This window comes from Rhipicephalus sanguineus, chromosome 7 (genome assembly GCF_013339695.2).
Source record: "Rhipicephalus sanguineus isolate Rsan-2018 chromosome 7, BIME_Rsan_1.4, whole genome shotgun sequence".
In the NCBI taxonomy this organism is placed as follows: domain Eukaryota; kingdom Metazoa; phylum Arthropoda; class Arachnida; order Ixodida; family Ixodidae; genus Rhipicephalus; species Rhipicephalus sanguineus.
Window position 1 is genome coordinate 165,815,813 of NC_051182.1, and position 15,802 is coordinate 165,831,614.

The 15,802-nt window shown below is 47.3% G+C and overlaps 1 protein-coding gene across 1 annotated transcript in view; it reads left to right on the forward strand.

Annotated features, from left to right (window-relative positions):
- Positions 1-15,802, forward strand: part of LOC119400482 (RNA binding protein fox-1 homolog 1-like) — a 412,311-nt gene that overhangs the window by 324,267 nt on the left and 72,242 nt on the right. Inside the window, 1 exon segment of the mRNA XM_037667541.2 lies at positions 12,347-12,463. Within this exon segment, the coding sequence (XP_037523469.1) occupies positions 12,347-12,463 (117 nt within the window).

A 15,802-nucleotide genomic window follows, 5' to 3' on the forward strand; every position in this document is an offset into this window, starting at 1 on the left:
GTGAAACGCCTTCGCGTTAAAATTGTACACGATGTAGCTCAGAAGAGAGAAGAACGAGTTAATGTGGACAGTGATCTGGCAACCTTGCAATCTCTACGGACTTTTCTGTATGAGCATTGTCGCGCATCTATTGGCCTTGCATTTTACTGTAAGTTGTAGAGGTTCAGACTGATCTTTCGTGGCCTGGGCACGTCGGATACGATGCATATGACTCTTAGAACGTGTGTGACTCTTTTCTGGCGTGAAAGACACTCGCTTTCGAATTCAAAGTGTCATTAAATTTGTTCACTTGTTCTTGCAGAACTTCTAGCGGTAATTTTGTTAGCGACGTGCGTATTTCCGCATGCTAATGAAACGTATTCTGTTTCACTCGAAGTTTTTCTCGCTGAAGTCGACCCATAGTACTTTCTTCTCATGGATGATGCTTGCAAATTCGAACGCGAAGTGTCTTAAAGGCCACACAGCGTGAAGTGACAGTGGTGTCTGTTCAGCGTAGTGTTCTTCGTCGCTTCCAGGAATTATGTGTTATTTCATTGTTTTCACACCTCCTCACCCCTTAGTGATTGGCCATGCGATTGGGTCTTTCCGACCATGTCTCTTGCGCATGCGTGGTCTGCATGCCTGGCTCTGACGTAGTTTGCCGTGTGTCACACTCATCGGGGACATTGTTACCACCGCGCGGTATGCAAATCGCGGACGTGCGCATTCTATGGCGACTTGATATGACGTCAGTTCGTGACGCACAGTTCCCGTCTTCATAGCTCGCTGGATGGTGTTCTTTTTCTTTAACTGCTCCCCTTACCCGCCTAGTGCGCGTGCGCGTTGAGTTAGATTAGTTTTTTGCGCCTTGCTGCACCGGTCACGCCCACTTCGGTGACGTCACGAGGTGGTAAAGTCCTCTGGTTGGCTGCTTGGACGCATGCTGCGTGCGCTGTTGGTCTGTGTGCGTGTGTGTGAGTGCATCGGAGTGCGGGAATGGTAGCTTCTTCTTACTGGTCACTGACTCTTGTTTGTTTCGTATTTGTTCACCGCAATCACCTCATCCTCCGATCCCCACCCTTTGCCTACGTCACCTCATTATGTGCAAAAAACTGCCGACTGAACGCGGCAACGAAATTCCAAGTTCTACACTCGGTGTTCTGACGCAAGCACATAGTCCTGCCAGCTTTAGCTGCAAGTTTTACAGTTACTTCTTGTGTAATTAAAAATTCCTAGAAACAGTTCGTGCTGAAATCTTGAATGTCATACAAATTGTAGGTACGTGCATGTGACGCACTAGAGACGTCATGTGGTATTGTCTCAAATTACACGTCTTCGCAAGTCGCGTAGTGATTCCGTGCATTCATAAAACTAAATAAACTTATCAGCTGCGTTTGTAAAGGTATGTTTTTATTGGGCCTAACGGATCGCAGTAAAGAAGGGGAACACTTCACTTGTTACGAATTATGGTGCTTTTTTTTTTCTTTCTTTTTTTCTCTCTTTATTTCTTAAGTTTCTGGTTGGCTGGAATCTGAGCATTGATATTTGATAAGCAAGCAGCCTAGGAGCTAGCTATTTTCTGTAGTCGAGCCATGAGAACTTAGGCGTTAGCTTATCTTAGTGATAAGAACGTGAACCTTCATGGCATCTACAAACGTTTGACGTAGCATTGTCTTGCTTTGCGAACTCACTTTTTCTCGAGTACTGCGAAGGAAGACCAGGAAGCCCGATAAGACAGTAATCTCAGCGTGTCGCACCCACAACCTTACACCGCTGTGCCTTAACCCTACCCTCCCGTTCTTCCTTCCTCCTCCCCGAGCATCTGCACGTCGCACCTGACTTGTATACCTGGCTGTTTGCCGTAGAGGAGTACACACTCACTGTCTGACGCTGGCTGCGCTGTTTTTTGTGTTGACTCTAAACAAAACACCTTCGATGGTGGCTCTCGGGTGGGTGGAATGTTCACCGATGTAATACCGCCTTGCTGTTCATGCGTAAAAAAAAAAGTGTTGAAATAAGTCGATGAATATAGCGGGAGAAATGGCTTTTCCCACGACGCCTTGTCTGTCGTGGGGGACACTCAGAAGTACTTGCTGTTGGGCTAGTCGATTCATAGTTGGTACTGACCATAAAACCATGGTTACTTATCGCGAAAAAAACGAAAAAGTGAGGAGGAAGGAACAAGGTGAGCGCTGAATTTTGACTGTTTTTTGGAGGTGCAAGTTGTGAACCTTTGAGTAAAACAGTCGAAAGTGAGCGCTCACTTTGATCCTTGCCCCTCCTTTTTTCGTCGTTTCTCTCGAAGTGACAATAATGGTGGACACTATCGCGATGTCTCACTCGCTGAAATATACTACAACGGGTTCGGTTGTTTCCTTCATACGTTTTGTAAAGCTTACGTATTGACAACGACGTACGTATTGTACAGCGAGGTGAAGACTAAATTTGCACTCCTGCGACGGGAGAAGGCCTAGTTAGAAATAAATATATTTATTAATTCTGACCATCCGGTGCATTGACCGAAATATGTGACGCGACAGTTCTGCGTCCATATTCTACGAAAATAGACGCATGCTTTCGTGCCATTCGTCGCAGCTGTTATCATATCCACTGTCGTGAAATAAAAAAAAAAAGGCTTCTTCCGCGTGACCGATGTGATCTCATTCCCTAAAAGGACGCTAAAGTGCAACAATTAAATGGTTTAGACTGATAAATTATTTTTTGAAAACTCTACTGTCGTCAGTGTCGCTATCGCTGGTTTACTAATAGAAAAGGAAATAACCGAAGTTTCGTTGTTTTTTTTTTTAATTTCGCGCCGAAACTTGAGCACAGAACGTCATGGTGACGTCACGAATTTCAGTCTTTGGGCGTATTTCGTCAAAATTAATTTAGTTGAATTTTTTGAAATATGCTATGTTTAGACTGGATCCCTCAAAACAAAATTCAGACAATATTTGGCGCTAAAATTGCTTAGTCCCTAGCGGACGCCGTCAAAATCTGTGACGTCACGGCGAGTTGGTTCGGGAACTTGAAGGTGGCGTCGCCACGTGCATTTTCTTTCGGCGCGTTTTCTCGCTTACCAGGCAACAGTTGTATTTTCGGTATTGTCAAAAGATAGTTTATTTATGCTTGAAAAAGCCCTCTCTTTTTTTTTTTTTGTCACTATTCCTTAACGGGGCGTTAGCCGTGGAACGAACCAAGTACCCTTCGTTTACCCATAAGAATGTCATAATGTGTACTCAGAGTTCTCGCATTCCGCGTGATTAACTTTCTGAAAACTCTTACGCCGCCCGCAAAGCAAATGTGTCGGAATGACATCACCGCCTCGGCTAAATGAAGCTTGCCGCATAGTACAGATAAGACCCGCCACGGCGCTCGTTTATGCTCACACGCGGCCGGAATTACGCAGTTTCGCATTTTCTTCGGGCCGATCCATTTACATTCAGTAACAGTTCTCCGCGATTTCCATTCGCCGTTCCCCCCAAATTGTTCTCTGCGGTGCGCCGCCAGATGTGCCTCTCCTAAATGGGCGCCAGTTATTTTGACGCTGCTGGCTTTTTTATCTACCCGGGGTCGTAAGTCATTCCGCGTCCAGTATGCGCGGCTGTGTACTTCCTCTGACTAGTACCGTGCAACACTGCGAGAGCTACGAGTCGTGCTTATCAGAAAGCGTCTCAACCGTGCTTGCGTCGCTACTCCGCTTTGCTTGTGCAGACTTAGTTATAGAATTATGTTTAAATAGAGTCCATGTAACGTTACTTACGATTAACTTAGTGTGACACAGTCGAACGCCTTTATAGCAAAGCGCTCGGGATCTTCCCAATGTTTCGCTATACACGCAATTCCTCGTAAAGGTAGCGCACCGTAATGCTCCCCGTATAGCGAAGATGTAAAAAAAAAAAACCATTCGTTGTCCACGTCATTTCGTTGTAGAAGTGTTCATTCAATAGGCGTTTGACTGTATCGTGTAACGACAACACATTGAGCTGAACTGATGTGAGCACAAAAAGCTAACAGAGTCCCACGTGCATTCGCCCAAGACGAGTCGACTGCGAAAGCCATCCGCCGCATTGCATGCGAAATTGGGCTGCGCACATAACGCGCAGCGCGATTTCGCAGAGACGAAGTATGCCGAGTCACACGCCATTTCTTTTTTTATTTCTTCGGTCACGCGAACGCCACCGAGACGAAGTGAACGCTCAGTTCGTGCGCTTTGAGCCACGAAGCGTGCTCATGTGACTTTTTTTACGATTTCGTGTCAACGCCGGCTTTTCGCTCGAAGTCACGTTCGCATGCGACATAAGCCTCTCGCCTTCAAATCGCAGCTTCCCTTTCGCTCATTTCTGCAGCATACGTGGGACATAATCGTTGGCGGGCGCCAATTATGCCCCACACCTTTACTCAGTCGGGCCTTCAGGCGCATTTTGTAATGCGGAGGGCTACGCATGCTTTCTGACCATAATGGCGACCGAGGAGCCCTGGTGTTGCATTCAAAGAACTGTTTACCTTTACACCCGGAACCCCGGGGACCAATAGCAGGGCTTTGCGAGGAGCACGTCATCGCTTCATTTTCATTTTTCCATCCATGGCGTATCTTGCTTTCTTTCGGACTCGACCACCGAGGGGGGCAGGGGCGTTGCGGCGAAACTCCCCCCCCCCCCCCCCCCCCCTCTCCTATTGGACAGCCCTCTGCGCACGCCTGTGGAGATAATGCGAAGCGAATGCGAAGCGTGCGTCGCGCCTCACGAGCGCGTAAAATCGTCGTTGCGAACACTTTCGTTACAGCTCTTGATAGATTGTAATCACCACATCTAGTTAGAAGGCACTGGCGCCAACGTTGAAGCGTCTTCACAGAATGATTGGCAGGCCTTCGCTCTCTCTTCTCGTGTTTTTTTTTTTTTTTTTTCGGATGTTGTCAGTAACGCGGGCACTAAAACGGCGCTGACGATTGCAAGACAGGACACTCATATAGCTCTACAGATGCGATTATCACCACCAAACAATAAAAACAAAAAATTGGTCGTGTGGGACAGCCTCACTAATTAGTCACGCGATGAATAGAGGCCGGCAGTGCGCAGCGAAAGTAATCGCGTGAAAAGAAAACAGCAGCGAGACGACGGCGGCGGCGTGTTCTGCACGTGGCGCTCTGGCGGAGACATTTGGGCCGGGAGAGCGTCAAGCTCGAAATTTAGAGGGTACTTGAGCGCAGCTTTGCGTGTTATTGACCGTACCGTGGCCGTTAGCCGCCGCTCCTGCTAAGTGCCGCGTGCACTTGCGCAATAACAATGCGCACTTATGGCATCTCCAGCTGAATGGCCTCTTTCGAACGTCTGACCCAGCTGCAAGTTTTCCTGTGCTGCATGTCTCACGTAAAACCAGGGATGACTTTTGCAATATAATGAACTTGGGCGTGTTGGTTAAGCATGATGAACCACACAGCGCGAGTAAGCAACGGGGACACAGGAAGGGAACACACACAGCGCTGACTTACAACAAAATTTATTGAATTATGTGAAATGTTGATTCAATAAATTTTGTTGTAAGTCAGCGCTGTGTGTGTTCCCTTCCTGTGTCCCCGTTGTTCACTCGCGCTGTGTGGTTCATCAGGGATGACTGAATTACTCCTAAAAATAATTAAATCGCGTAACAAATTAGAGCTGTAGGTCACGTTGCCGGGCTAGCTGGTTATAGGAGTCATAATTTGCACGGAGCAGCGCAACACAACAGGAACCAAGAATAGCGCTGTGTGTCTTCCTGTTCATCTGGGTGGCTGCGGGAACATAACGAAAGGCACACTGCACAAAAAAACGACGTGCTCACAAGTGCACAGCGCAGTTCGTTTCTTCTCGAGGCATCAGACAGTCTTCGCTTATTGCTCGGAATAAAGAAAGAACAGTATCGCGCACTTGCTGGTAAAAACAGCCAGCACACGCAGGTATACCTCACGGAGGTTTGGTATACCTCAAGAACTCTCGCTATAACCTCCGTGGCGTTGTACGCAATTTATGAAGCGGAGTAGTGCGATCGCCACTGCCAACGCTGTCGTCGTCGTCGTCTGCCATACGGGCCCTCGTTATGCACGCGTCGCCTGCGACCGCAGATTCTCTCGTAAAACCGCTATACTGTAGTTGTTCCGCCGCGTTACGGCCCATTTCACTCTGGGCTGCAACGCCCATTCGATAGCCGCGTTGCGCCGTCTTTACATAATCACGAATGTAATTTTTTCCCGCTTAAGATCCGCGCTCGAGATGGGCTCGTCAGCTTCGTTATTATTATCTCGCCATCTTGACTCCGGAAGCGTTGATTCACTCGTGTGGCCGCTTTCTTTTGCGTTCGAGAAGCTTCGCAATTGGATACGGGGCCGATCGCACCTGGAACAACGTTCACTGGAACGACGCCAAATTACACCCTTGCTCGTTTTCTCATTGGTTCCCCGATATTTGCCTCTCTCCTTTTTTCACTTTCAGGCGCCATGTTTGTGCTGCGTCATTCTCGAAGAACTGTGTGCTTTCGTAACGGCTGTTTTATTTTGATCTTTTGTATAATGGAGGAATAGGCGTATTTTATTTGGACGTCTCGGCCTTTCGCAGTTTCCAGAACTATTTCTTAGTCCCGCACCTTTCCCTTTTCTTCTTTTTTTTTTACGTTCGTTTGTGCCCGCTTTCACCTCACACTTGAGAAGCGACGACGTCTCTATATACTTTGTAGACTCTACAATCGCGAGCTCTTTCATCTTTTTCTTTTTTTTATCTCCAAAGTTTGGCTCGACAGTGTATGCTTGAAAGAAGACAGATGTCTGCGCACGGCGGGTTCGATATTGAGCCCAGGCTCTGGCTTGGCTCGGCTCTTTTTCTTTCTGGGCGGCCTCCTTGACGCAGCACGTTCCCTTCTCGGACATTTTTTCGGACTTAATCAATCACTCCCGCTTTATTATAGAGTCGGCGGCCATAACGCGATTCACATATCGTGTTCGGCGAAACTCGAGGCATCAGCAACACCGTCAAGTGCCGCAGCGAGCGTGCTAAATAAAAGAAAAGAAAGAGATGAAGGAAGAAAGCGGCGCGCGTGGAAGTGTTATTTGTCCTATAAATCTTCGACGCGGTAAGGGTAGGGTCATTGAAGCGCTTACGTATCCAGCCTGTAGGTAATACAGTGCAGCACTGGAGAACTTCGCATACGCTTATTTTAGGTGTGCGCGACTAATCGATATTCTGAATCTACTATCGGCGTTAAATGAAAACCGTACAGCGGCAAGCATTAGAAGTGGTATAGTGCGCGCCGTCCAGTCATCACCATTAACAGGCGCTCAGCACTCCGGTTTGGCAGCACTGCGCATGTTCACGGTGATGACTGTACGGAGCGACCATTGCCAATGCTTGCCGCTGTTCGGCCTTTATTTGATGCCGATAATACAAAATAAACTTGCATGTTGATTTCTATCCATCCGAGAAACCGCTATCCGAAATCATAATTTGCTCACTTCAACTGAAATATGGCAGCACTTGCAGTTATTGCGGTTGTGGCAGTGCTCATTAGAGTATAGCCTTAGAGGCCTTATCAAACGCGAAGAGTGAGCGTCGGCGTCGTGAACACGAGTGATGCAAAAAATCATCACGTGATGACGTCATCATGACTTCACCGACCGCTTAAATCGGTGACGTCATCGTGACGTCGCATAACGTAAAGTCACATGATGATGTCGTCACGCGACATCGCTTGATCAAAGCTGGGCCGATCACGAAGGCAGTGCAAAACCATGTGACGTGCAGAAGGCATGCAATGCCTCCAATCCTGGAGGCAGTGTAAAAGCGCGTTTAGTGCAGAAAGCTTTAGTGAGAGGGCAGGGGTGGATCAATACATCGAGTGAGAAGAAAAGGAAAATGGCTTTCGCCTTCGAGTTGTCTTAGGAGAACGCATAAGGGACCATGTGTGTTTTTAGGTGCGTGCGACTAATCGATATTTTGTATCTACTAATGAAATATAAACTTACATGTTCATTTGTATTCGATCCGAAAAACCGCTATTCGAAATCGTGGAATGCTCACTTCAGTTGGAACATGGCAGTACTTGTAGTTATTGTAATTGGGACAGTGCGTATTCTATACTCTATAGGGATATAATGATGCGGTTTGGAACTCTTCTTGATGAATCTGGTGCACGAGAATCGTGGTCGTCGCGGAGAGGTGCGCCGGTTTACGTAAGTGAACGGTTAGGTTAAGTTAGGTTAGCTTAGGTTAGGTTAGGTTAGGTTATATGCTGGGCCAGATTCAGTCGCACCATATGCTACTGTGACGGTCGCGGGCTTACTTTACATTACTTGGCGCGTGCATATACGTGGCATACGACCGTTTTAACCGAGGGGCATTGATGTGGTAAACAGTAGTAGAGTTGCGCATAGGTCCGGCTAGCAACCGCAGCTATGCGGTGAAGTGGCACTCCGTTTATGCAGGCGACATGCCTACCGTGTCGCTGATTAACATGTCTGGAGTGTCGAAGGTCAGCGATAAACATCGGCTGCCGATGACTAGTGTTAATTCAAGTCGGTGCAGCGGCGGCGTCAAGAAATATAAAAATTGGCCCGAGCGTCAGCTTCTCTGCAATGCATGGTTGCTAGCGGCGTTTTGAAGACAGATGTGCAACTCTTCTACCTAAAGGTAGCATATACAGTAACTCTAGTAAACAGCTGTTTTCAGCTATGTGGCTCAGTACTACATCGATAGTATAATAACGCGAAGGAGCACTCTGTCGTACTTAAATAATGTGTACACTCTAGTGAAAGTGTTGAGGCAAATGTCATCATCTATCCCGCGTGCATTATATTTGTACATTTGGAACCGTACATTTCCGTCGTTTTAGCAGTGCTTAAAGGGACACTAAAGTGGAACAATTAGTTTACACTGATAGATTATACCTTGAAAACTCTAGTGTGTCGTTAATTTTAGCGCCATATATTTAGTAATAGATGAGAAAATCAGTGTCAAAATATCACTTTTAAATTTCCCGCCGAAATCTCTGATGGCGACATCACGGATTTCAAAGTGTTTTTTTTTCGTATTTTGGCCAGAGTGGCTCAACGAAATTGTCTTAAACTTGGTATGTCAAGTCTCTGGCTCCGTCAGCAGACAGTGTGTCTCATTTTTACCGATTAGGAACTACATAGGCCCTAGTGGACGCCGTAAAAATCTGCGACGTCACGGCTACTGGTGTGGGGACTTGAAGGTAGCGTCGCCACTCTAATTTTCTTGTTGGGTGTTTTCTCGCTTACCAAGCGTCTTCTAGCACCAAGCGTGGTATCGCGAAAGAGTAACTTACGGGAAAAAATACTTTTTCTCTTTAGTGTCCCTGTGCGTTCTCAGAGAAATGCGTAAGCGAACTCTATATGATGACGTGACGCGGTACTGAGCATGTTTGCTAACGCGCGTCGGGTTCTGTGGTCTTGGCTGTGTTCTGGCTTCTCTGCGTGGTTCACTAACACCCACATAGTGTGTGCCACTGGGGCAGCATACGTGACACTAAAACTCGCTACCACATATCAGCTTCGCGGCGCGCGCTGTTGTGGGTTTGATGATGATGACGACGATGATAACGACTGTTATGACCATGATGCATGAAAATCTGCACAGTGTGTCTCGGCCTCTTTTTTTTTCTTTGTATGTGGTTTTTGGTTTGCTGACACGTTTTTTTACCATCACCGCAAGAATGTAACGGGTTACTAGTGCCTGCGTCGGTTTCATCATGGCTGCCTCACACCACCCTACTAGATACACACACACGACACTGTCGTTCATCTGTCCATAGTGGTTTTTGGCCTTGCTGCTGCCATGTCCCTTTCTTTGCCGTAGCCGAAGCCTTGCCGTGATGTAGCACTTCTCGGTGCATCGCTATATTGTATGTTCTTTGTGTTTTATTCTGTTTGTGCATCTAGCTCTTGGGATTGTGTATGCCTTTGTCCACAGTTCTTTGGGTGCCTTGCTGCAAGCTTTGTCATCACCGCGGCCATTTAGGTCTTCGCTGAATCGTTAACCTCAGTTTAGGAACAGGGTCACAACAGCACAGGAAGAAGAAATGGATGCGGCGAATAAAGAACTGTTCTGTGTCTTCTGTGAGCCACGGTTGAGATCATTTCTTGTCTGTGTAGGTTGTGAGCTGTCCATATTTTTTTTTTTGTTTCCTGCCAATCTGGGAAAGTGTACACGACTTTAACAGATAAACAGTATCATCGAAATAATAGAATTTCAGAGAATTCCCAAACTCGGGGCCAACTTCGGTTTCTCATAGAACAACAGAGAGCTGAGCTAGTTGGTAAGTATTCATTCTAAAAAGACAGGGCGTGCAAACATGGACGCAAGAAAAGAATTCCAAGACTCCACAAACGCCGGTTTCTCTATTCAATGCATCGCAGAATACAATGATGTGGATACTACGCAACCGGTTTCTGAGAACGACCCTATGCGTAGAGTATATGAGCCCACGTTTTACCAGTGAGCCACTATGCAGCTGCGTCACAAGCAAAGTATAAACCTAATTTGTACGGCCTGCAGCCTACACGTCTGTGCGCCACCAGGTTACATATAACTGTTAATGCAATAGTATAAACTATAGTTTGTCTATAAATATCTCAATAAGCAGCCTACTCAGCTACGGATAAGTCGAGGCCTTTAGGAACTTGCATCAGTAACGACATCAACCGTAATCAGCTGTTAAAAGGCTAGTAATGGTGTATGAAATATGATGACTGCTTAACAAAGGTAGCACTTACTCTGTCTGAATTATACATAGTGCAAAATTATACATAGTTTTCTGTGCAAAATGTTGGCGACTGCGAGCGTTACGTTTACGTTTTATTTTCTTAGTGAAGTATATGACTAATTCTAAACGAAGCTCGGTAAGTTTCGTGTCACTCGAATGTCAAGGGAAAAATTACTTAAGTTGAATTCCAATGGCAGATCGCGAGTGCTCGGCCTGATCACGAACAGAGCGCTTCGCTCCGACTGATGTTGCTCGCGCCAAATCTGTGAACGTAATGCGGGGGCACTTAAAGGAATACTGACACGACTTTGAGACATCGTAAAAGGGACGTGTTTTTTTTTTTTTGTTTCCTTGGTATGCAGTGTCAACGCTCTCCACACACCGTAGCCAGACAACACGTATAAAATATTCTACTTTGATTTTAAAGTTTTCGTCGCTGGGCATCAGCAAGCCAGCCCCACCGCAATGGACATTATCCCGCCGAGTCAACAGTTCCACTGAGTTTGCGAACTCAGCATCCTGCGTGCAGCCTAAATCGCAGAAATCACTGTCGGGGTCACTGGACGACAATTCACTCACCGTTAGTTGTGCGCACCACGAGCAGATGACGGATCTGCTGCTAGTAAGTCGCGAGCTTCTGTCTCCCAGCGACGTCACACTACTACCACACGTCACCGAGAAGCCGCCCCCTCGATATCGAAACCGAAAGTTTTTTTTAAGGTAGCGGTGTTTAAAATACATTCAATGCATTCCCACGCACCACAATACTATTTTTAGAGTTCTGGACACCAGCGTTTTTACTTAGAGCGACAATCTGAAAATATTTAAAATTCGTGTCAGTACTCCTTTAAGTACACGGAAATGTAGTGAGAATGCAATATACGAGAGCGGATCACCATTGGATTCAGAAATTGCAGTGTCTGAGCTGGGATTCTCTAAGAGCAAGAACAAAAAGCACTTCCGTGTCGTCCATAGCTGGCCGCGGCCGGTAGCAACCGATCGTGACAGGGAAGTAGAGGCGGATAAAAGCAGTCAGATCAGCCAATTTCGGCGGAGCAAGGATTGTTGCTACTCTGGGCGATCCAGAATCGGCGGCTAGTCCCACTCTGCTATTGGAATACACAACTCACCCTCCCGTTCTGCTATTGCAAGAGGGTAGCTTCATACAGAGCAGGAAAACTTGATCGGGGTCTATGATTAGGATTCGACGTTAGATTAGGCATCACTGGGCCCTCATACTATAGCGCTAAACGCGTACTGTATCAGCAGAGAACGCACAGGCGCGAAAAGCAGCTTTCTTGCGAAAATGGCCAAGTGGATTTTCTTTTTCTTATTTGGCTAGCGTAAACATGTTGATCACAGGAGCTCAGTATGACACCTCTTCGTTCTTCTGGGAGTCGACCGAAGCACGAATAAGGAAAATTTAAGCGTCACGAGGGTCAATTCTGCAGTCGTGACGTCATAGTCGCTAAACCCAAGCAGGAGGATACAGCTCACAAGCCTGAGACGAGCACGTGATCTCAGCCGTGGTTGCGTAAAAACAAAGAGTTCAATTGAAAGACAACAAGCGTCTCTTTTTGGTGTGTGTGTGTTGTGTGGTTGACTTGCTCATTTGCAGATCGTGAAACAGAAACTGTCGGCCGATGCTGGCGCAGCCGCGCGCATGCGCATTGCTTACCTCGAGCAACAAGGCACTCTCGAAGCCAGGGACATCACCGGCACAGCCGTCGACAAAGTGCGTATACAGACGACACACACGACACACGAGCAAAGGCCATCCGGCGAGGTCAATTGACCACTACTGAGTGTTGTTTTGTTGAGAGCAAGCTGTTCCGCCACACAATTGGTTCCTCGCAACCGTCCCTTACGTGAATGCCATATATGGCACTTATATAAATTATATGCGGCCATATATGAGTATATGTGTCTGCATATATGTGGCTACCGTTTACCACATATGGATGTAGATAGGGCCATATATGCCGCGGCTGGTCCATATGTGGCGTCAAATGCAGCCATATATGGGAGCTGTGTTCACTGCATATGATGTCACGCCACCGTTTTTTCGCCTGTTTCTTCCAACCCCCCCTCCCCTAGTCCCATACTGGGCGTTCAAACACGTACGAAACGGAAACAAAGGATTCGTATATATAGAACCTTATCGTGCAAGCAGTCAGGGGCGCTGACATATGGCTAGTTGGTGTATCTCCATAATAACAGCGCAAGAAATCACGCGGGACAAAAGGAAAGGAAGCTTGCACGAGCAGCGCTGTTTACGATCAAACGAATGATTTTTCATTAGAGCGACAAAAACAAATAAAAGTCACAGTTTCGCCTTAAGGGCGAAGTAATGGATGCGACAGCAATAGATTGGAATGTCACACGAAGAAAGGCTAGCAGCTCACTCCTTTAGCAAACACAACCGCTGCAGCAAGCGACTTCGTGCGGTCTGTGTCTTCAACGCAAACATTGCGATCAAAGCACAACACGTAGAAAGCTATGTTGAACCTCCCTTCAAGAGATAAGCGAGCGAGCACATGGTGACCACGCCCTGTAGATCAAAGTACGGAGCCGAAGGCGCGCAGCCCCACTCCGGCGACAGACGGGCAGGGCGACGCCCTAAGCGCGCCGTCTGGCCTGTTGCGCCATCTCGCGGGTGATAGTCAACAAGTCTTTGCCATGCTGAAACGCGTCAGAGATGTGCGAATACCACCAACGGTAAATTGTGTATATGAATAGCTCGCCGTTAGTATGCTGGAGGATGTATGCGTTGTGGCAGAGTGGTTAAACGCGTCGCGCCGCGGAACGAGCGGTCCCAGGTTCGAATCCCCGGCCGCGCGCTTCACAAACGTTTTCTGCTCAACTATTTTTCTTTGTGGGTTTTACAGGTATATATATACACTGTACGGTGGCGGCAAAACCTCGCCAAGAGTGTCCATATAATTGCTATGTCGCAATAAAGTAGAATACAAACCCTCCTAAATAGCGCAACCAGTCTTCGTACTGCTCCTCTCTATCTTTTCTTCCTTTTTTTTTTCTGGGAGAAATAAGAATACCACCACCATCACCCCCTAAAAGTAGCAAAAACAACTACGCAGGCGTGCAATCGTCTCAAAGCCATCTAAGCAAGATAAGCAAAATCTTCACCAAGTGAGGAAATGAACGGTGCGCTGACGCACATATAGGCCTGTTTCTTTATATGGTAAGCTCATGGTTCTCTGATCGGCGTGTCGGAACAAGATTGCTGTATCATAGAATGCCGAAGCGCTCGTCCTGTCAGCTCTCTTTCACTTGCTTCCGTCCTTCTTTTCGATGTTATTGCGAACGAATATTGTTTGAAAACGAGATAATATGGGGGCAGATATACTGACAGTTTGAAGGCCTTCCATGGAGTGGGGACATCTTGCTGGTGATCCTTGTGGAAGAGTAAAAATAGAGGGTAACGGAGGGAGGTGAAGAGGACGAGGGGGAATGAAAAGCTGAAAGAGGGACAGAAGGCGTTAAAGAACAGAAGAAAGCACACACACTTACGTGATGCTACAGGATGTCTCTATCACAGTCTGTCGCGAAATCCGCACGTCCTTATATAGTGCGCAGCAATGCGCTGAAAGCATTTAGTGTTGAATCAGGTCCAGACCGGACCGTCCACGACCTCTGTTAATGCGCGATCGCTTGATTTATCGAGCACGGTCGAGAGCGCCTTCGTCACTGGTCAGTCGCAGAAAAATGCCTAATCTCCGCTCAACCACTGTTGTCGCATACAGGACTTTCAGTCATTCTAACGCGGAAATAGTATAGAGAAATATACTATACTAAAGAGCCAATCTATAGTAAAGAGCCAATTCGTGTCACCAGTAGTTCCGGTCTGACGTAAGAGAGAGGCCGCGCTTTCTGCGCGCCGGGCGCGATCAGTTACGATATCGCCCTTAAAATTCGATTATGAAATCTCTAATTACGTTCGTGATTTCTAAAAAAAATGGGTATGCCATAAATTGGCCCGCACTACAATTTTCTAATATAAAGAAGTGCCCTCGAGTCAATAATTAAGAAGTTAATTAAAGAGTCATCGTTAGTTAATCCCATCAATGTCACTTCAGCTGCGGAAAACTATTTCCGCCTCGACATAGAGTTCATGTGCGAAAATGACAGGAGCCTGACTGTCGTAGAATTTTATCACGAAAGTGTTTTATGCCGTGTTCCACCACTGCTCCACTGACGTATTTCCGTCACGGATATGACGTCGTAAAATATGCACTAACAGATGGCAAAGAAAAAAAACTAGAAGAAAAAGTTCCGTTGCCGGGAGTCGAACCTACGACCCCTCGCTCCGCAGTGCGAAACCACTCGGCCACAAAGCGCATGTTCTGTAGATTACTAACGGCGAGCTATTTGTATACACCATTTACCATTGGCGGTACTCAGAGCTCGGTGGCTTCAGCGTGTTCTTGTAATCACTTGCGAGATGGCGCGAAGTACGTGCGCGGATGGCGCGCTTACTGCCCGAACACACGTACGCGTTGCAGCGCGTCAACGCGTGACTTTTTGACGCGGCGTCGCGCCCTTTCCCTATGGGGAGAGAGGGCGCGCGGCTACGCGAAGCTGCGCGCCCTCCCTCTCCATAGGGAGAGGGCGCGACGCCGCGTCAAAAAGTCACGCGTTGACGCGCTGCAACGCGTACGTGTGTTCGGGCCTTAGCAGGTCGTCGCCCCGCGCGCTTCGATGCGAGTGCGCCCTCTACAGGGGGTGTCTCCCGTGCGCGCGCGCTGATCTCGTGATGGGGGCGGTTTCTACGTCTTGTGCTTTCACCGCAAGTTTCTCTTGACGTTACAGAGAGCACGAAGGGCACTTCGCTCGCTGCAGCGGCTGCGTTTCCGAAAGGAGCGCCCTGCTCATACACAAAGAAGTAACAATTGTGACAGTTGTTCATTCGCGCTCGTCCTGTGTATGTTCTTTTCGTACGTAGCTGCTTGCCGTTCTTCGCATGACATTACAATTTGTTGTTGTAGCATTTGTTTCTTCGCCCTTATGGCGAAACAATGCACAATAAGCGCTCAGCTACCCCTGTGAAAACATG